The sequence below is a fragment of the Marmota marmota genome, unplaced genomic scaffold, assembly GCF_001458135.2.
Source record: "Marmota marmota marmota unplaced genomic scaffold, marMar, whole genome shotgun sequence".
NCBI lineage: Eukaryota > Metazoa > Chordata > Mammalia > Rodentia > Sciuridae > Marmota > Marmota marmota.
Window position 1 is genome coordinate 18,786,692 of NW_026000240.1, and position 21,190 is coordinate 18,807,881.

Here is a 21,190-nt window from a genome sequence, read left to right on the forward strand (position 1 = left end):
GTGGACTGCCGGTTACAGAAGAACCCAAGAGTTACCCCTGGGATACATTTGAGAGTGCATCAGTTAGTGAGGTGACAGTGATAATGAAAAGGGAGAAATAGAGATAAAATGTGAAGGGGAAAAAAATGACAGGATTTAGAGTCCAGCTGCATGAGTTGACAGATGTCTGGGGGTGGGGGGCAGAAAAAGACCAAAAAAAAAAATGTCGGAAGTCAGATGAGTGATAGAGAAGTATCATTAACAGAGATGAAGAATCCGGGAACCGGCTCTTGTTTGGTGAGTTAAATACACAGTGTGGTTCTGCCAATGGAAGATCCAAGTAGAAATGTTCCACAGACGACTGGACAGGCAATTTATAAGAAGGCAGGAAGAATTTGGTTTCAGAATTCGGGCACTTTCAGAGGATCATTGAAGCATCTGGCTATTTCAAAAATCCTAAAGAAGAACTTGCTTTACACAAGCCTTGGAGGCTTGAGCTTGTGATTCTTAACAGAGAAAAAGGAAGGTCATAGTAACCCGCAATGACAGGCACACATTACAGTTAGAATATGTGCACCTGTGCATGGGGAAAGAGGAGGTGTGGGAAGGCAGAATTCCAGATTCTAGCCATGCATGTTCTCCAAGATACTGGAGAACTCAGGAATCAAAAGTGAAGTTCAAGGAATTCAGCAGAGACGGATGTAGAATTATGGAGATTTGGCCAAATCTCCAACCATTCCTAGTAAGATATTGGGACTCTGAGGACAGTTTTCTCAGCTGCCCTTGCTTACCCGGTGAAGGATATTATTAAGGAATCCTTCTCTCCACATTTTCTTCTTCAGACTAAATAAACCGTATTACATTTCTGTCCCAGGTCATAATTTCCATTTCTTATAATTATTTCTACTCTTCTCTGAACTTTCTCCAGTGTTCCTTGTCCTTTAAAAATCTAAAATCAGAACTTCAAAACACAGTAATAACTGGCTCAGTTCTGGGCACAGGAAATGATTCTTCTTCTAAAATGTCACTCCTAGGCAAGGTATCTTAACAGGTTTTACTTTCTGATTTTTTTCTTTTTTCTTCCCCTCTTCCTTGCCTTCCCCTCCTCTCCACACCCTCCCTCCATGGGATTGAACACTGGGCCTCCTGTTTGCCTAGCATGTGCTCTACTGCTAAGCTACAACTCCACACCTCTACTTGATTTTAAATCTGTCCATTGATATTTATCTTATCATAATATTATGTTGATTTTAGACAAAATGTGATCATAATGGAATATATCTTTTAAAATAAATTTTTTTTTGTTTTAATCTCAAAAGCTCTGAGTTAGAATGGGTGTTGGTTTCAGAGTCTGTTTTTCCAAGTTTCGGGAAGATTTAGGTGGAAGATAATAATCTGTAATGACTTTGATTCTCTTTTCTCCCATGGCAGGGAACGTATGAAGCAAAGTTATCAAACTTTTGCTGTCATCTGTACATTGGCCCCTGCTCACCTCAATAGTTTAAACCCTGGGTTAGCTATAATGTGAGAGAAGAGAGAAAAGAAGGAACATAGTCAGACATTTGTCAAAACTGGAAGCAATGTGGGAGCGCCCAGGAGCGCGGAGCCTGTGCTGGAAGAGGTCTTACGGAGTATTTTTCCATGTGGACGGGAGGGAGATCTTGTAGGAAACAGCCCGAGCTTACACACGCTGGGCTCCGATTCCACGGGATTTACAAGCCTCGTTGCTGGAAAGAGTCTGCAGCTCTCATGGCCCTAGCGGTGTATGATGTTCACTGGACAATAAAGTTTCTGTTTAACAGAGTAAAATAAAAACACTGTCTTCCCCTTACAGGGTGGTGAAGCCGGCCCTCTGAATTAAAGGGTCGGGGGACCCTTTCCATGGCTTAGGGCTTGGCAAGACCCGGTTCAGCTAAGATCACAGCGGATCTGCTGTCACCCTGACTGCGGGGGAGCCTACAGGTCCGAGAAGAGCAAACCCTCAGCCTCTGGGGCTGCGGTGGAAGGTTCTGGCGCTCAGGCAGCCGAGAGCGTGGGAGAGGGGGGCGCTGCCCGCCAGCCCGGCTCCGGGGGACTCCTCCCCCTCTCCCAGCCCACTCGCAAACCAAAGTACAAGGTCCTCTGTTCCAGCCAGCAGCGCTGCGTGAGCCTCTACACGTAGCCGCAGACAGCGCTTTAAATAGGGTCCGACTTGAGCAAACAATCCCAGACGTGGAGCCCGGGGGGCCAGCACAGGCGACCGCAGCGGCGGCGGGTCAGCAGGCGGCCAATAGCCAGGGCGCAGCCCGCCCTGTCACCTCCCCCTTGGGGAGTCTATAAGGTCCCGGCGCCCGCGGCTGCGCGCCTCCGCCTTGCCCGGCCCTGTCTGCTTTCTCCGCGCTGGGGCTGCAGCCACCGGGTGGGCCCATCTTGCAGGACCGCTGGGGTCCGCAATCGCCAGCCTCGGGCTGACCAGGGGGTCGCTGCGTTCTCGCGAGAAGTGCGCCGCTGCTGGGCAGAGGGGGTGCCGCAGCCGGCGCGGGCCCTTCAGGGGCGGAAGATGGGGAGGTGCACCGTGAAGTCCCAGCTGCTGCTGCTGCTAGCGCTCGTCCTCCACCCCTGGAATCCTTGTCTTGGTGCCAACTCGGAGAAGCCCTCTAGTATCCGGGCAGGTGAGCATCCCCGCAGTCCGCCGCTGCCCCGAGGGGCTGGGTGGGATGGACGGTCCATTCATCTTCCCGCCCTTTTCATAAGGTTGCCAGGTGAGTAGGGGAGGGCCTATCTCTCCTCCTCAGGACCGCCAAGGTGAGTGGGGTAGACTGACCCTCCGCCCCAGGACAGCTGAAGTCATCCCCAGAACTGCACCCGGGAGGCGCTGAAACCCGTGCAAGTGAGGGAACACTCACCCTCGTCTTCTCTGGGAGTTTCTCTGTAAACTGAGCGCGCCCAGATTGTGCTTCGGAATTAAGTTGGGGTTTCCTTTTGGTCTTAGGAATCCCTGGACACTCCAACACCTTTCCTGCTTCTGCTCTCCTTTCTGCTGCTTGGCATGCTTTATCTGGACCAGGCAGTACTCCCTTTGTGACCTAAACACGGGACTCAGTGTAGTTTCTAATTGATGGTGACACATTCCTTCCAGTGCCCTAGGAAGCTGCTGGTAACACCTATCTCTTGCCAAAATCAATGCTCAAAAACCTTGGTTGTTTTCTGAAAGGCTTCCTGGCCACCCAGCACGTCCAGGAGGAAGCTTTCCTCCTTTGGGATTTGGAGAGGAGACTGTGGACATATCTTCTCCTCTTTGCCACCCTTATCCTCAGCCCTGGCTGTTACTTGTGTTCAGAAGCTGAAACTGCAGCGAATAGTGCAGTTATGTTCATGTAAAATAAAATATTTTACGTTTAGCCAAGAGAGACTCTGCACATGCTTGTCTAAACACTCTTCTGCTGCATTTGCTGCAAAGGAGAAATCCTTGGAGTTTTTCACTTTTGTACCTTTCTGCTCAACTCTCTGAAACTGGATATTGCATTTAAATGACCTTCTGATATGCCTTTTTTTTTTTTTTTTTGGGAGGTGGGGGCGGATCATTTTGGCATGTTTTTACCCACTTAAGTTAATTGAGTGCTTTTTTTTGGGCTTGAGTTTTCTATAAGCCTAAGGACAGACATTTTAACTTCAGGGTTGTTTAGAAAGTGATATTTGGTGTAGAGACCAGGCAATCCAAAGAGCAGTGGTTTGTCTTAATCTTCAGGTGTTTGGGAAAACTCAAGCAGTCTAATCTGCCTATCTTTCTACATTCCCATGGAACAGTACTTGCTTTGTTAGCCTGAGAAACTGGGAACTCAGGTGGATTTCTGTCAGTTACAGAATGCTTTCCTTTCTGTAATGAATACTGATGGTTTAGAAATGGGTATTTGAACATGTATGATTTCTCTAAATGTGAACTAAATTTTGTCATAATTTAAAAAATAATTCACTTAGTGTAACATCTAGCAAACAGAAATGGAGGCAAAACATAAAAATTTAAAAAGTTAAAAAACTTTCCCAGAAACTATTTTGTTGTTGTTGAAACACCCAAGGAAACTTTTATAGGGAAATAAAATAACCACTGAGGGCTTTGTTATTTTTAGAGAGTCTCTTTCAGCCCTTGTATTATTTTATTCCACCTCATTACCAACCCTTCCTTTTGTAGTTGCCTTTAAAGTCAAGATTTGGCTTCTTCCCCATTCTGGATTTTAACTTTCATGAAATTGGACACTCAACTTTTAAAGTTTTGTAACATCAGAGAAAGGGAATTTCAGATATGAATGTTTCTCTCAGCAAAAGACTAAATACAATCTGAGGAATGGTTACTTGGTAGCTGGGAACAGGGAGTTAGGAATTAATTTGTGGGAAAATGTTAATTTATAATAGATGGAGCCAGCAGTAGCCAGTTTGATTACCAACTATTGTATTAGAGGTTCTTACAGGTTATGTAGTAAGCTCCTAAATGCAAAAGATAAACTATTTGAGTACATGGTCAGAATCATGGACTGTGGTCTATTTTATCCCTTAGGCATTACAATTGAAATTACTATACAAATATCAAGCTTTTCCTTAGGATTCTCAGTGGTCCTAGATTAATAGTGGGTATTTAGAAAGATGGCTTCTCATCTCTAACCCTCTGTATGTGTCAGTATTTTCCAGCTAGTCATTGAGAAATGGACTAAATTAAAATTTCTTGGCCCTGTTGAGATTTGGATCCAGATGTTGGGGGCTGATCTTTGCATTGTAGGATGTTTGCAAGGCTCCTTGCTCTATGCCCACAAGATGCCAATAGTATCCACTTATAAATGTGAGAGCAAAACATGTCTCAAAAAAAAAAAAAAAAAAAAAAATGAACAAATGTGTCCTGAGGAGCAAAATGGCCCAGGCTTCAGAATTGCTGGGCTAGATTAATCTATGTATATCTGAAGTAACGCAGAATTATAGTGTTACTAGAATAATAACAAAAACTTGTTTTTTTGAGATTCACTCTTCCTATGTTGCCCAGGCTGGCCTCAAATTCCTGAGCTCAAGTGAACATCCCTGTTACTTGGGAGCCTCAGCCTCCCAAGTAACACTACCAAACGGGGCAGCAACTGTTTTTTCAAGAGCGTATATTTATAGTCATTTTCCGTTTTTCCACTGTACTAGAGAACATAGTGTTTTCATCACATTTATCCATTTTTGGAATATAGTTTTTCTCAGCTTTGGTGCTATGTGTTGATCAGAGTTAAGAACTCTGCTTTGTGTCACATCTACTGAGAGTTCCACTGTGAACGGTGTTGGTACCCTTTTGGTTTTCATTTTATTTTTAGATGGAGAGAATCTGAACAAGATTTCGGTTTAAAACTCATTTTCTCCTAGAAGTTTTTTTTTTTTTTTGTACTGGGAATTGAACCTAAGGGTGCTCTACTACTGAGACACATCCCCAGCCCTTTTGATTTTTCATTTAGAGACAGGATCTGTGTAAGTTGCCTTAGGGCCTACCTAAATTGCTGACACTGGCCTAAAAACTTGCCATCCTCCTGCCTCAGCCTCCCAAATAGCTGGGATTACAGGCATGTGCCACCACCACCCCAACTTCTCCTAGAATCATTTATAGGAACATTTATAGAAATCATGTGTGAAACATGTTTCCTTATGAGACCTTTCCCAGGTAGAACTCTTTGATTCCATCACTGTCAATAAATCAGGTTGAGACACTGATTTATTTCCCCTACTCTGTGTTCTACATGAGAGTAATACGGGATGAATGTATTCTGGCCAATTCTTTGCAACCAGGATTCCAGACCTGGATCAAGATTTGTTTGTGCTTTCTGCGGCACCTTGACTATTTTATTGATCTAAATTGGGTCGACACCAAGTTTTGGGCAAACATGAAGGAAATGTTTTCAGATGTTTCTGTCAAGACTAGTATTTTTCAACCATGTTCATTTATAAGCTCTTTAATTTGCTCTGGTACATTTGAGGAGGACAGGAAAGTTTTGTCCCTATCTACCAATGCAAACCAGCAATTTACAGGGTGGAGAGGAAAAGAGCAATGCTCTGGAGAAATTGCTGGAAGGGAAAAGAGAGAAAGGCTGCTCCCAGGGTACTTTTTGTGTCTGTTCTTGAAATCCTATCCATTGTTGAAGTCTCACTCCTAGAGAATTCTTCCCTTGACTTTTGTTTGGCCCTCTTTCTTTCTAAATTCTTAATAAAGTTGGTTTCAACAAATCCAACCTGCTTTGTATTCTGGGTGTTGTTTAAGAAGTTGTAAGTTCTTTGACATGAAGGACTGAGTTTGATTCATTTTTAGGCTCTTCACAATGTCTGCCCTGTTCTTTGCCACGCACAGATTCTGGGTTCATGTGTGTTGAACCTAGGCCTCGCCCTGAGAATTCTGGAAATGGCCATGCAGTCCATGAGATGACTAGTTGCTCTCTTTTCCACAACTTTAAATAACTTCTTTTCTTTCCTGAGGGACCCAGACATGGCCATGGCCTAGCAACATAACTGAAAGACCAGGCAGGCTTTTGTTTCTGAGCTGTAATTGACAGTTCTTCTCCCTAGCTTATGGTTTCCCTTCTACCTGCCTTACTTGATAGAAAGTGGCTCCTGCACTATTACTTTCAGGAGCTTCAGTGCCATAGTCCTTTCTTGTAGCTGGTGATGTGGAGCCTTGGAATGCCACATCACTTGCTCAAGATCACACAGCTGGACAGCAGTGGACAGCTGGTGACCTTCCTGCAGCCTCTTTTCCCTGTCTTCATTGTTGTTCAGTTGGACTTTTAGGACCAATGGGAGAGAAGGAGGGTTAGGGCTTCAGTAACTGAGAGAAGCAAAAGGAATGCTTTGCTAAAAGGGAAAGCACCTAATTTGTAGGTTTATGTAGATACAGGGGAAAGGAATAGGGTTAGCACAGCCTTTAGGAAAACAAAGGGCCCTGGGCTGGGAGACAGACTATGCCCTTGGGCCAAATCGAGGAGGTCAAAGCCCGCAATCTTTATTTATTTATTTATTTATTTTTAAACAATTCTTATATTGAACTCAGGACTGAACTCAGAGTTTCTTTACCTCTGAGTTACATCACCAGCCCATTTTATTTTTTTATTTATTTTTTAAATTTTGAGACAGGGTCTTGCTAAGTTGTCAAGGCTGTCCTTGAACTTGCAGTTCTCCTGCCTGGGCCTCTGGAGTCTCTGGAATTATAGGTATACATCATAGTGTCTAGCAGCTACCTGTTTTAATAAGGCCTGTGGGCTAACAGTGATTTTTACATTTTAAAATAGTTGGGAAGTATCAAAAGAAAATTATATGAAATTATACAGACATGTGGAATTAACGTCTTACTGAGGCATAGCCACCCTCACAGGCTCGCCTGCTGTGTGGCTGCTTGATTGCATGTGGGAGGAGTCCTATGTGTGGCCTGCGGAGTCCACACGCTTGCTGCCTTCTCCCTGTGCAGGGGGCTGTGCTGACCTTGCCTTAGGAGGTGACCATCCCTTTTATGCTGTGGCTCATGCAGATCTGCTGCTCTGTTGGAAAGAGCTGGGCTTTGGACAGTAGCAGCTGGCTCTGGGCATGTCCAAGGCCTGTTTTTCATTTTAGACTTTGCCAGTGATTCCCTTGGTGTTCTGAATTCAAACATAGAGCTTCTCTGTTACATCATTTTAAACAGCACTGGAAGCTCACTAGATATGTTCTTTAGTGTAATAGTGTTCACATGGTCAAAAATAAATAAAGGACTCTTGTAGCCAGTTGGAAAGGCCATGCATATTTCTTCAGAGTTTGTGTATTTTCTACAAATTTGTTCTCAAAACTTGGTTATGAGTTCATGACTTGCCTTCTCAGAGGAAATAATTAGCACATTTATCACTGAGCACTTTTATTCTTCTTTAACTATTCCTATACATTGGGCTAAATTGAGAAATTGGTGGCTTTTAAAGTGACATAATCTTTTTAATTTTCCTTGCATTTTCTGTGGAGAGCTTATCTGACTAAATTAAACTTAGCAAAACTAATTTTCTTAGCTATTGAGATTGTAGTTTCCAAAAAATAGTTATTCTTGGTAGTAGAATACAGACAGTGGTCTCCTATTTCTTGTCCTTATTACAACCTTAACCCATATAGTCTATCATTCTCTATATATGACACAGACAAAAGCTTAAACTGAGCAATTTTATAGGTGTCCTATAACATTCCATAGGTTTTTATAGGTGACCTTTATATAGGATGATTGGCCACAACAGGTGAAGGCCAAGGTGTAGTCTATGTTTATAGTGAGGAGAGCTTTTATACTTAGGATCCTCTTCATGAGTTTAAAATACAGTAACTTCAAGCAAGTTGACTATTTCTCATTCAGGATAATTTTTTTAAAAATTACAGTTGAAGGAACATTATACAAAAAGGACAAATTTCTGTTACATATTTTCTTGTGGGTTAAAGAGGGATATCTATTTTTTTCAATAATTTTAGTTTTTTATAACACATAAATCTCCCTATTTAAAAAGAAAACTTTAATTCAGGTTAGAGCATTTGCATTTCTAGTTACTGGATGACTTTGAAGTTTTTCAAGTCTTGGTTATATAATCAAGTATTAGCATATTGCAGTTTTAGGAAATTCTTTCTTATTCATATTGACTTGACCTATGGATATGTGCCCTCCCCTTCTTGAATTTGCTTAAAGAAGATGTGATTAATTGAGAAAATGCTTCATTTGTGAGTTTGGAAATATAGCTCATGTTTAGTATTATATTCTGCTATATGAAATTTTGTTTGTTTAGGTTTGGAGTTAAATTCTGTGCAACCAAGCAATAAAAAACTATTTTGCTTTTTAAAAGAGCAGTCAACAGTTAAATATTTTTTTCCCACTGCTCTTTTTGATTATCACTTTTCTCAACAAAGTATCAGTTCTTATGCAAGTTTCTGAGTAACACGGATCCTGGAACGGTCTCCAAGACAGAGCTTGGAGTCTGCTGCACTACCCTCCTCCTTTTGGGTTGTTGGCTTCTATTTCTGGAGAACAATAATCAAAATCTTCACTAGAAATGCAAATAAATAAATAGATAGTTAAGTAAACAAAATTTGGATGCAATTCAAAAACCATGATTATAACTGTAAATAACCTCTAAAAAAGTTTTAATACAAATAAGGTTTTTAGTAAACATACAGCCAAAGTGAGGGGCTGAATGTGGGGGTGGTCTGAAAAGTGCTTCTACCAAATCTGGGAGAGTTTCTAAACTATGCCAGAGTTAAAATTAAAACTCATTTGTTATATTGATGGTTTAATGGTTTAATACTGTTTTTGTTATTTTGGAGGCGTAAGACTTCCTGGTGTTTATAATGTGGGCGTATTTTTTTTTAGCTTGTTACATTCACAAGTGTTTAAGAGGAATTCCCCATTTGCTTTCTAGTTACTGCCAACTTATTTCAGAGTTCCTTCCAGAAGGCATAAGAAGAGAGGATTTTTCTTCTGACTTTAATGCTGTGGTCCTATTCCTATGCCCTGTGCCTTGGACAGGTTAAGATTCTTTATGGGTTGAAGGATCTTGAAGCATATGTGGTCTTTATCTCTCTCGTTATCATACCCAGTCAGTCCCAGGCAGTCAGGTGTAATCCAGAGATGTTAGCTGTGCCTCCTGCCACCCAGCTTGACCCTCCCACAGGCTCAGCAACAAGTAGAAGAGGTATGTGATGCCTGCAGTCCTAGCCTCCTGACATCAGGAAGACTGTCATGGACGGTTTTAACTGGTTTGAAGCCATGATTTATGGGGCTTTAGGGTGCTAATTACTTAAAGTAGCTGCAAACTTTAGGGATTTTAAATGCATTCTCTAACAGACTTTTTCCTTCTGAGTTGTAGCTGAATACCAGCAGCTATTTCATTTCAAAAAACAAATCTACAAATACAAAATGTAAATCATTTCTTAAAAAAAAAAAAAAAAGAAGAGACTGGTCAGCAGTTGGCAGGCGAGCTGGAGTGGCCTCCCTGATTCAGTGTCCTGGTGAAGTGTGGCGGAGCCTTATGCAGAGGGAAATGGGGCTTTGATGGGGTTTTTCCAGTTTTTCCTGAGCCAGCTGTGAGGCCCCTGGTCTTCAGAGGTCCCTTCTCCAGCTCCAGCCATGCTGTCCTTTCCTGGCCTTTAGCTGGCACCACCCCTGTGACCAGATTGGCCCACTCTTCCAAGGCCCTCCGAAATTCCTTTCAGCCACGTCTAGAGAAGGACAGTTCTCCTTTTCTTCTGACTTCAGTGTAGACGAGGCTGGAATTTTTTAAACAGTGACTTTACTAGGTAACCAAGAGCAAAACAAAACAAAACCCAAACTGGAAAATCACCAAAGCAAAGAAATGAACAGACTTACCAAGTAGACAGACCGAGTTCCTACTTTCCTGACTTCAGTATACAGTTAGAGCCGCACAATCCTGGCACATTCTTGGGGGGGTCCATAAATTCTGTGTCCTTTTCCAGCTTTTCCTTCTTCACTCCTCCATCTCATTCCTCACTCTTCCCACAAATTTTGTTTTTGGGTACCAGGGATTCAACCCAAGGGTGCTTAACCACTGAGCCACATCCCCAGCCCTTTTTTTTATATTTTATTTTGAGAAAGGTTGCTAAGTTGCTGAGGCTGGCTTTGAACTTGCAATCCTCCTGCCTCAGCCTTCCAAGCCTCTGGGATTATAGGAGTGTGCCGCCAGGACCGACTTATTTTTTTTTTCTATTCTTTTTCTTTCTTTCTTTCTTTCTTTTTTTTTTTTAAACACAAAGATAGCTCTTCTCCATGGTTGGATCCCACTGGGATCCCTGGATAGATAAGGGGTACTAGATGGATTGTATTTTGTAGTTTCTTAGAGGTCAATAGCATGACTCTAACCATTAAGCACTGAGTGAGTGAAAGTTTTTGCCCAACTTTTTAGTTGTTGGTGGTACTGCAGATTGAACCCAGGGCTTGCACCTCCTAGGTAAGTACTCTACCACTGAGCTCCATTCCCAGCCCTTTTTATTTATTTATTTTGGTTTTAAGACAGAGTCTTACTAAGCTGCCCAGGCCTGCCTAAAACTTAGAATCCTCCTGCAACAGTCTCCTGAGTAGTAGGATTATAGGCATGTATCACCATATCTGACTTCGTAACTCCTTTTGGATTGCTTTCATTCTTGGTTCTGAGTATGAATTTGTAATTGCTTTATATCTATATAATTTAATAAACTCACATTTACTTATTGAATTAACTAAGCTTTAAAAATTCTTCCCTAATATATTTTTAGAAGAGGTATCTAATAGTATGGTAACTATTTTGATGCAAATGTATTCAAAAAATGATTTCCATTGTATAATACTTAAGTGTGACAATTAATATTTAAACTTTTGAGTATTTATTGAATGACTAGTCTGTGTTCTGTTGCCTTATGTGGAGGAAAAATTTTAAAAAAAAATAAAGCAAACAAACAAAACACACACCAGGCTCAGTTCCCCTTCCACATTGAAATTCTGAGACTATTAACAGGAAAGTAATGCACATGCAAAAGAAGTCTGAGATGGGCTTAGGATGAAGCAGGAGGAAAAGTGTCCAAAGTTGGTATCAGGAACCCTGGGTCTGGGGTCCAGGTCCTCCACCCACCAATCTCGACCCATTACTGAGCCCCTCCAGATGCCACTAGTCACTTGTTATCTTCTGTCTCTGTTGTTTGGAATTTTTTGAGTTCTAAGCATCAGGATGAGTGGTAGAGACAGAGTCCTGCATGAAGCAGAAAAGCAGCTTCAAAGAAACTTGTTATTAGTTTACTTGTTGGGCCAGAGGAAGCATAGGCACATGTTTGGTTTTGTGTTTTCAATTCTGCTTTTGATTCTAGTTGTAGCAGGAGCTGGATTTGGCTAGAATAGTATGTTACTTTTTTGCTAATTAGCTTTTGATTTAGAGGTAAGAAAGGAAAGCCGAGATTAAGTAGAATTAAATTTGCATTATAAAATATTCTGAGTGTTTTTTATATGAGAGAGGAAAACAGTTCCATGTTCATATGAAACTATTATCTGTCTTCTGAGAGGAATCTTATACTATTCATCATATTTAAATATACTGAGCTGTTTTAAAAAATATAACTGCATATTCGCCTGCTTCCTTTCTATTAAAATGATACATAGATTAAAAAAAATGGTGCTGGGAACTTTAGAAGTTATAAAACATCTTTTTATGATATTTGCTCTTCAAATTATTACCGAAATCCAATCACCTGCATGCACCTTTTAGATTTGTTGAAAATCTTTAAAATATGATGGCATTTTGTGAACTAGAACCCCGTTAACTAAAAAAGAAAATCTGTTCGAGGGAGAAAATACACACCCATGTGTTCACTAGTCACAGAGATTACTCTTAAACCCTAAGACTAGAGCAGAAAGCATGAATGCCTTTTGATCTGGACTTTCCTTCTTTGATATGCTGCTTGGTCGTTGTCCTCACGGAGTTTGTTTGTCCTGTGTTTGCAGCTCTGGAATGGAAAGTATGTTGTGAGTGATAGCCTAATACCTGCTCCTCAGAGGAGATCATTTTGTTCAGTGCCTTTTTCTCTTTTTCTGGCTCTTTTTCCTACAGTAACCAAAAGGATTTGATGTAAGTTGAAGGAAGTAGTTCAATAGAACTACTGGAAGAGAAAGAGTGTAACTTAATTTTGAAAACAGATACAGTTATTGCTTTTTCAAGTGAAGTCATCAGAAACCACAGGAGCATTTAGCTAGAGCATTCCTCTTGGGAATTAACCAGGATTTATTGAATAAGCATCCAAACATCAGTAGTTGTTGCTCCTGTACTGTATATTAGGTTAAAAAAAGAGATTGGTTTATTAAAATGATAAACTAACCTTTATGTTACTCTTAAATATCATGTACTTGATAGTTTTATGTCCCTCAAAAGAAAGCAATTTTTTATAGCGTAGACCATCCATTAGCAGCCAAGCTCCTCTTCTTCATAGAAGTCATTGAGTAGCTCTGTTACACCAGAACAAATGGCTCCATGGTTTATGATTGAGTGGATTGTGTGGGATTTTTAAGAAAAGTCTGAATTCGAAGCCCCCATGCTAGCAATGGGAAATTTTGGATATATAAAATTGTACAGAAATATGATTTGGTTAAGTTTAGGCCTTGAGATTTATTTGTCAGGTTTATCCTAACTGATGTTGTAACATTTCTATTAATCATAACAAATGGAAGGTCCCAGCTACTTTTTGCCATTCCATGACCCTCAGCCTGTGGTGTGGTATTGTTGGGCCCTGGTGGGACATACACCCTGAGACAGTGTGTAGTACTGTGTTTGCTTCTCATTTGGTTGTAGAAGATCAGCTGGCTGCCTTGGCAAGCAGCAGCAAGCACACGTGCAGGGATGAGCTCCATGGATGTGAAGGGCACTTCACATCTCTTGGTAATTCTGATAAATTGAGGCACATGGGCAGAGGATATAGCTCAGTTGGTAGAGTGCTTGCCTTGCATGCACAAGGCCATGGATTCAATACCCAGCACCACAAAAAAAAAAAAAAAAGAAAGAAAGAAAGAAAAAGAAAAAGCAGCAGAACCCTTTTCAAAGGAAATACATATATATATATATATATATATATATATATATATATATATATAGAGAGAGAGAGAGAGAGAGANTTTATAATAGTAGTTGCTTCATAAAGTTGATTTTTTTGTCTGTTTGTTTTGGATAGTGGGTATTGAACTCAAGGGCACTCAACCCCTGAGTCACATCTTCAGCCCTGTTTTTATCTTATTTAGAGACAGGGTCTCACTGAGTTGCTTAGTGCCTCTCTCTTGCTGAGGCTGGCTTTGAACTTGGAATCCTCTTCACTCTCCTAAGCTGCTGGGATTACAGGCATGAGCCACCTCTTCTGGCCTTCATAAGGTTGATTTGAAAATAAAATGTGAGTATACCTCTAAAAAGCTTGGCACAAGGCCTGCAAACAGATTGCTAGCTATGTGCTCCAAGGCTTGTTCTCATTCTGTACAATATAATTATAATCAGCATTCTTCTAAAGTGGAGCCTAGAATGAGCCTAGCTAATTCTTGTGTTCTGATAATGGGGAGAAAAACGTAGGCTATCAGGGAATTCTAAAAATAAGTTCTAACAATTTAAATATAAAGTCAACTTTTTTTCCGGGGGGAACTCAAAGAAAAAAACATCATGAATGTAGTAGTGCAGATCAGTCTCTTTGGTGATGTTCTTTGATGGTTTACTCAAATTCAAAGCTTTAAATTTTTCTCATTTCCATGATTTATTCTTGATATTCAGGATTGTCATTGCGCCCACTGTTCTCTCTCTCATTTTAAAATTTTCTTTAATCTATAATAGAAACTTTACATGTATATGTATGTTTGTGTAATTATATATCTGAAACAGATAAGGACTTAAAAAAAACATAGTGCTGTTATCACACTCAACAGAGATTCCTTACTGTCCTCAAATATCCATTCAGTTTCACTTTTTCAGTCCAGTCTCAAAAATGCCTTTTTATAGTTAGTTTGTTTGATCAGGATTCATGAAATTCTCTTCTTAAATACCCTTCCAAACTGTCACCACCTTAGTGCAGGTGGCAGGACCCTGGCAACCTGAGAGTCATATTCAGTCTGCATACTGTATTTCAGAAAACTCTTAATTCTTATGTTTTTAAAATCAGGACATTTTACTTAAAAACCTGATTTTCTTTGCTTGGTGGAAAAATAGAAAAGGAAGCCTGTTAGGAACCCTGAACTTGCCTTCCCACCAGGCAGCAAATGTTGGCCCGGAAGGGCCCTCCTGCGGGTGTGGCTTGTGCACTTCTGTCCCTCCCGGTCCCCAGTGCCCACTTGGCTCCTTCACTAATGGACTTTTGCAATCTCTGGTTTGGACATAGATCACCAAATGAGCTAATGATAGTGCTTCTTAAATTGCTTCTCTTTTGTCATCATTGTTGAGTCCAGTGACTCTTAGCCTGTGGGTGTTTGGTAAAGTCTGTGAACATTTCATTTGTCATTAGTAGTGGGTGCTCTCCTGTGGGAAGGGGACAGGCATGCTGCAAAAACATCTTACAGTGCACAGCACGTCTGCCTGCCAGAAAGGACTACGTGCCCCTAACTGTCAGCAGTGCTGGGGCTGGAAATGCTGCAGTGTGGTGGCCCTTGTCTGATTCCAAGTCCTGCTCTCATTGTTTCCCAGTTTGATATTTATATGGGATTTATGATCGGACTGAATTCTTCACTCTTCAGCCAGGAAGCTATGCTTTTGCCCAGCCCTGACCCCTTCCGGGAATATTTCCAGGTCCCTGGACTGTGAAAATTCTACCTATCATTTTTAAGGCCTCCATTTTTAGTTCTCTGATGAAAAAATTTATGATGACATTTCATCACAGTATTCTCCAAAATTCCTTTAAAAATGGAAAATTCCTTGAAGATCTATTTTAACACTTTCCCTTACTACCATCCCTGCTTCTCTAGTTCAAGAAACTAAATTTAGAGATATTAAGTCATACATCTATGGTTTCTCCCATTTCATCCATGGTTCTTTGCTCTCTCTTCTATGCTGAATTCTTGCTAAAATATCATCTCTTATTTAATTAGATATGTAGTGGGCTATTCTCACCTTTTCAAGTGAAAACATTGTATTCCTGGGTGGATTTCAACTGCAAGAAGACAGAAACAGCATCTCCCGTTGTTGGTATGAAATCTGTGAACTGCTCTGCCTTAGCACCTAAGCATCCAGAAGCTTCTTTGTCTGCTGGCCCCACAGAGGGACAGTGAGATCACTTATAAATAATGCAAACAGTAGACACTTGCACTGGTCAGGGTTCCATTCAGGAAAAAAAAAAATCAGTTCATTTTAGGTACCTTGAGCAGAGCCAGCCTAAGAAAGTAGTTATGAAACTGCATATTTTTTTGGAAAGCATGGAAGAAGAGTGGACTTTAGGTTGGGTCTGCAGAAGTGACTTCCAGAATGTGAGAGAGCTGACCAGATGAGGAGGTTGCTCCTTCTGTTCCAGTTGAAGGGGATCAGCAGGATGCCTAGAAACATGTGGCTCACACATACACTATTATAAATGTAATCCAGGGTTGGGAAGCCGTCTCCACATCTCCTTATGCCCATGAGGCTGGTGATAGACTCTAGAATGCAGAATTAGCTACTGCCTCTGCTATTTATTTGTATGTGTGTCTCTCTCCCTCTCTTTTTCTCTCTCTGCCTTCCTCCTCTGCTGCCATGAAATAAAAGGCCAACCTTGAACTACAAACACAGGGTAGTCTTTCTGCCATGCTTACTAAAAGAAAAGACTGAAAGTAGTAGACCAAACCATGTGTCTTTCAAATCTCAGAGGAATGAATCAAAGGAGGGGAGTAATTTTCATCTAGACACTCAGCTTCAGAGGAATTGGGGAAATGCACCTTTAACATTTTCTTTTCTTTTCTTTTCTTTTTTTTTTTTGGTACTGGGATTTGAACCCAGGGATGCTTAAACACTGAGCCACATCCCCAGCTTTTAAAAAAATTTTACTTATTCATTTTCTTATTTTCTCAGTGAGTTGCATAAGGCCTCCCTAAGTTACTGAAGCTGACCTTGAACCCATGATCCTCCTGCCTCAGCCTCCTGAGCTGCTGGTATAACAGGAGTGTGCCTGGTTAATATTTGATTTTCCTGGAAATTTCTTCAGTAATTATTTTTTCTTGAAGTTTGACAAACCTGTCATAAATTTTGGAATTGTGTGGATAAGTCTTTTTGACAATAGGGTCCCCAGAATGGGCTCAGCATTACAGAAAATAAATACTCATCTTATTGACATGGAGATCTGTGACAAAGTGCTAAGGTTATTTCACGCTTTGTCAGTTTAAAAAAATTTTTTGTAGTTGTAAATGGACAGAATGCCTTTATTTTGTTTGTTTGTTTTTATGTGGTGCTAAGGATTGAACCCAGTGCCTCACACATGCTAGGCAAGTGCTCTGTCACTGAGCTACAGCCCCAGCCCCTCGCATTTTGTTGGTTTTAAGAAAAATTGATGAAGAAAGTGATGGGAAAATAAATAAAACTCTAAAATAAAAGTAACTAAATAATAGGGATTCATGTTCCCTCACTTTGGTTTTTAGACTCAGGGATCATAAGTTATATGAGGGACAGTGTAGAGAGACTTATCTCTGTTTACAATTTTATAGTGTCTTTTTGACTTTTAGTAATTTATTCATTTTCTTGTTTTCTTGTGCTTTGCCTTTATACCGCACCCTATTAACTTTTGGTAAATATTTAGCTGACTAATGTTACTTTTCTGAGATGAAACAACCGGGGCTTGTTTAAGGGTTCTGTAATTTGAGAAGGCCAAGAGATAACAGAAAACTTCTGTCTCATTTTGGAAGGAATTAATTCGACTCAGCCTTTTAAGTACATGACATTAAAAATGCCAAGGAAAACTCTTGAGTACCACCAAAGCGGCACTTTGTAATCATCGATTTGTTTTATGATTTTTGTTTGAAAGTTTGGTGTTCCTGTAACTGCTTTTTATGTTTGTAGTTTCTTTGCTCATGACAGATACTATAAATAAGCTTGTGGCAAAAATTCCTATTGAACAAATCTGCAGAGGAGGATTTTGCATAGCAATTAGAATTGGTTTTCCTCATATTACTTTGAATTGGGATATACAAGCACGATTTCACCTTACTCAACTTTTCTAGGTTATCCTAACTACATGTGCACATATTTATTTTAAAATTTCATTTGTTTTGCTTATTGTTTGTGACAGTTCCAGGTGGTAAGTAGATATGCCTCAGTGATAAATGAATGAACAAAACTGCATTGGGAGCAGATGTATGAGATTGATTAAAAAAATAATTGTATAGTTTTTTAAATTTATAATATTCAGTTTTTTTAAACTAAGGCATAAAAACTTTAAAGTGTATCTATTAAGGGAGTGCCATGTAAGTAATGTTTATATCAGGTTAAATAAGTTCCTTTTACAAATGTTTTTATTTGCTCTATTTATTTATATATAACAGTAAAGTCTATTTTGACATATTTATAAAAACATGGAGTATATTTTATTTTAATTAGGATCCCAGTTTTGTGTACATGATGTTGAGATTCACTGTGGTATATTGATATATGTACATAGGAAAGTTATTGCAGATTCATTCCACTTTCTTTACTATTCCTAACCCCCCACCTTTCACTTTATTCCCTTTTGTCTAATCCACTGAACTTCTATTTCCCCCCCATCCCTCCTACACATATCAGAAAGAACATTTGACCTTTGATATTTTTTGGGATTGGCATATTTCACTTAGCATAGTAGTCCACAATTCCATCCATTTATACTGGCAAATGCCATAGTCATTCTTCTTTATGGCTGAGTAATACTCTATTGCATATATATATATATATATATATACCATAGTTTATCCATTTATCAGTTGTAAGGCAGCTGAGTTGGTTCCATAGCTATTGTGAATTGACCTTGCATAAACATTGATGTAGCTGCATCACTGTAGTATGCAGATTTTAAATCCTCTGTATATATACCTAGGAGTGGAATAACTGGATAAAATGGTGGTTCCATTCCTAGTTTTTTGTTTTTGTTTTTTTTTTTGAGGAATCTTCATGCTGCTTTCCAGAGTGGTTGCACCAATTTGCAGTTCCACCAGTACTGTATGAGTCTTTCCTTTTCCCCACATCCTTGCCAACATTTACTTTTGCTTACATTATTGAAACATGTCTTTTTTCCAAACATTTATTAATTAATTTTGACAAAAAAACTTTCAACATTCTTTCTTCTAGCTTTTTGACATAAAAAGGTCATTATTGTTATCTATGATCAGCCTACGGAACAATACCACAGCAGAACTATGTGTTGTTTCCAACCAAAACAGCACCTATAGATCAGCACCCCACCTCCCCAGCCACTGCTAGTCACCATTCCATTCTTGACTTTAGGAGATGGGCTTTTTTGAATCTCATGTGGGAGTGGGCTCCCCTTGTGCTTGTCTTTCTTTTCCTGAGTATTTTACTCGGCACAGTGATCTCTAGTTCCATCCATGTTGTCCTAAGCAGCAGGATTTCATTCTTTCTATGGCTGAATAGTATCCCATTGCATGTGTGTGCCATATTTTCATTATTCCCCAAAGTGATTTGAAGACTTAAATGTAAGACCTAGGTAGGTTCAAAATGCTGCTATATAGCATATTAGCTTTGTGATTGTGTGTGCGCGTGTGTGTGTGTATGTGTGTATTTAAAATGGTACATCTCAAATTGCTTTCATTTTGATGAACATGATAATAAATCTTGGGTGAATGTGAATTTATTTCTGTGATGTGCCTAATACTATAACACAAGTCCATTATGTAGGCTTTTCATCTCTAAGTTGCTGTGAAGACTGTTCTAAAAAATCTCAATGCACCAATAGGAATCAGTGAAAACAAGAATGTATCAGATTTGATGATCATGGTCTAATTTCATTTAAAAATTGTACTTTTTTTTTTTTGGTACTAGAAATTAAACTCAGGGGCACTGGACCACTGAGCCACATCCCCAGCCCATTTTGTATTTTTATTTAGAGACAGGGTCTCACTGAGTTGCTTAGTGCCTCCCTTTTGCTGAGGCTGGTTTTGAACTCGTGATCCTCCTGCCTCTGCCTCCTACACCACTTGGATTATAAGCATGTGCTACCATGCCTAGTTAAAAATTATACTTTTGATTGCAATAAAATGAATGCTTATAACTGAAAACAAAGACAGTAAAGAATGAATAAGTCTGTCAACGGCCTTCCCATTAACTTGTAAACAACATAAAATGTTGTGATAATTTTTTCTATGTCTACATCTTCATCTGTCTTTATAAGCATAGGATACACACACGGATGAGCATTAAGAACAATTTTGTGCTCTGTCTTATTACGATATTGTAAGCATTTTTCCTATCATTTAATACTTTTCAAGCCGTGATGTTAAAGTAACATTTTGACATCCACCTCTGGATGATAACATAGATTGTACAACTGTTAACCCACTATTGGCTATTTGGCACTAATGAGCATGATATTGTAGGGATATTATTGATTGTAGCTTTGGGTTTCTGTCTTTTACTTATTTGCATAGGATTGATTAAAAAACTATTGAAAGCAAGCAGGATTAATCCTTTTTTTATGTCTCTCACTAGGTATTATTGAGTTGTTCTCCAGAAACTTGCGTGGATTGTGGCCCCAAGCCACAGTGTACGAGATGGTGTGTTGTATGGAATTCTTGGCAGCAGTACTTTTCAAAAGACTTTATTACAGTTTTTAGAGGAGAATAGTATTGGATTCTCTTTATTTTGATTTTTTATTTGTTAAAGTTATAGTGATTTATTCATATCTTTGCCTGCCAAAATAAAACCCCTCTTTTTTTCCCCTTGCCTCTTCTGTGAGTGGCAGCTGCATTTCAGGGGAGTGTGCAGTCTAGTCTGGTGAGAAAGCTCAATAAACGAATCAGAAGAAGGGGTGGGGACAAGGGGGTCGGGAATGTCATTCTAGTAGTTTTTAGGGAAAGGTTTTCTTGTTTCTTTATATTGGAGCAGAGGCTTGCAGAAAGAGATTGCTTCCTGGAGAAGAGGATTACAGGAACCTCACCTGCACTGAGCCCAGGGTGTGCTCTTTTTTGTCTGTGGATGGCCAGGAGTCCAGTGTGCCTGCAGTGGGGGCAGGGAGGGGGCACTTGAAAAGGATATCAGATTGACAGACAGGAGCAGATCACTAGGGACTTGGGCATTGTGGTAAGGAGAATAAGACATCCCCCTGGAACATTCTGAGGAGGGAAGAGACAAGATTAGTGCAAATAAGAATATTACCTATGAACATACGGACAGTGAATACAATACAGGCTGGATTTCAACGCTTCTTCTCCTTGGGGCCCTCTGGAAGGTGTCTTTGGTGTTATCTTGTTGGGTTGTATTATAGTAGAAATATGGGATCAGAAATTAGTAAAAAACAAACCAAAAGAGTGTTAAGTAAATTGTTAGAGGAAGGAGGCATCCAGTAAAATCAAGAGCAGTCAGGGCATACGTTGATACAATACAAAAATGGAGCCCATGGCTTTTTAAGGAGGAGTTGTTAAATATATCACAATGGAACCATCATGGTGAAGATTTAAAAAGAATAGAAAAGAAAAGCCCAGGGACTCTGCCAGTTGGCACATTGCCATTGTGGACGTTCATATCTTGTTTGCTTAGTCCAAAGCCTTCAGTTCAGACAATGGTAGAGGAAG

General features: G+C 39.9%; 1 protein-coding gene across 2 annotated transcripts in view; it reads left to right on the forward strand.

Annotated features, from left to right (window-relative positions):
* The first annotated feature begins 2,090 nt into the window (after positions 1-2,090).
* Positions 2,091-21,190, forward strand: part of Plod2 (procollagen-lysine,2-oxoglutarate 5-dioxygenase 2) — an 87,557-nt gene continuing 68,457 nt past the window's right edge. The window contains exon 1 of one of the 2 annotated variants that reach the window (XM_015486975.2): positions 2,091-2,630. In XM_015486975.2, coding sequence (XP_015342461.1) covers positions 2,519-2,630 — 112 coding nt within the window. In that variant the 5' untranslated portion in view covers positions 2,091-2,518. The remainder of the gene's footprint in view (positions 2,631-21,190) is intronic. The other variant, XM_015486976.2, reaches the window with a different exon arrangement.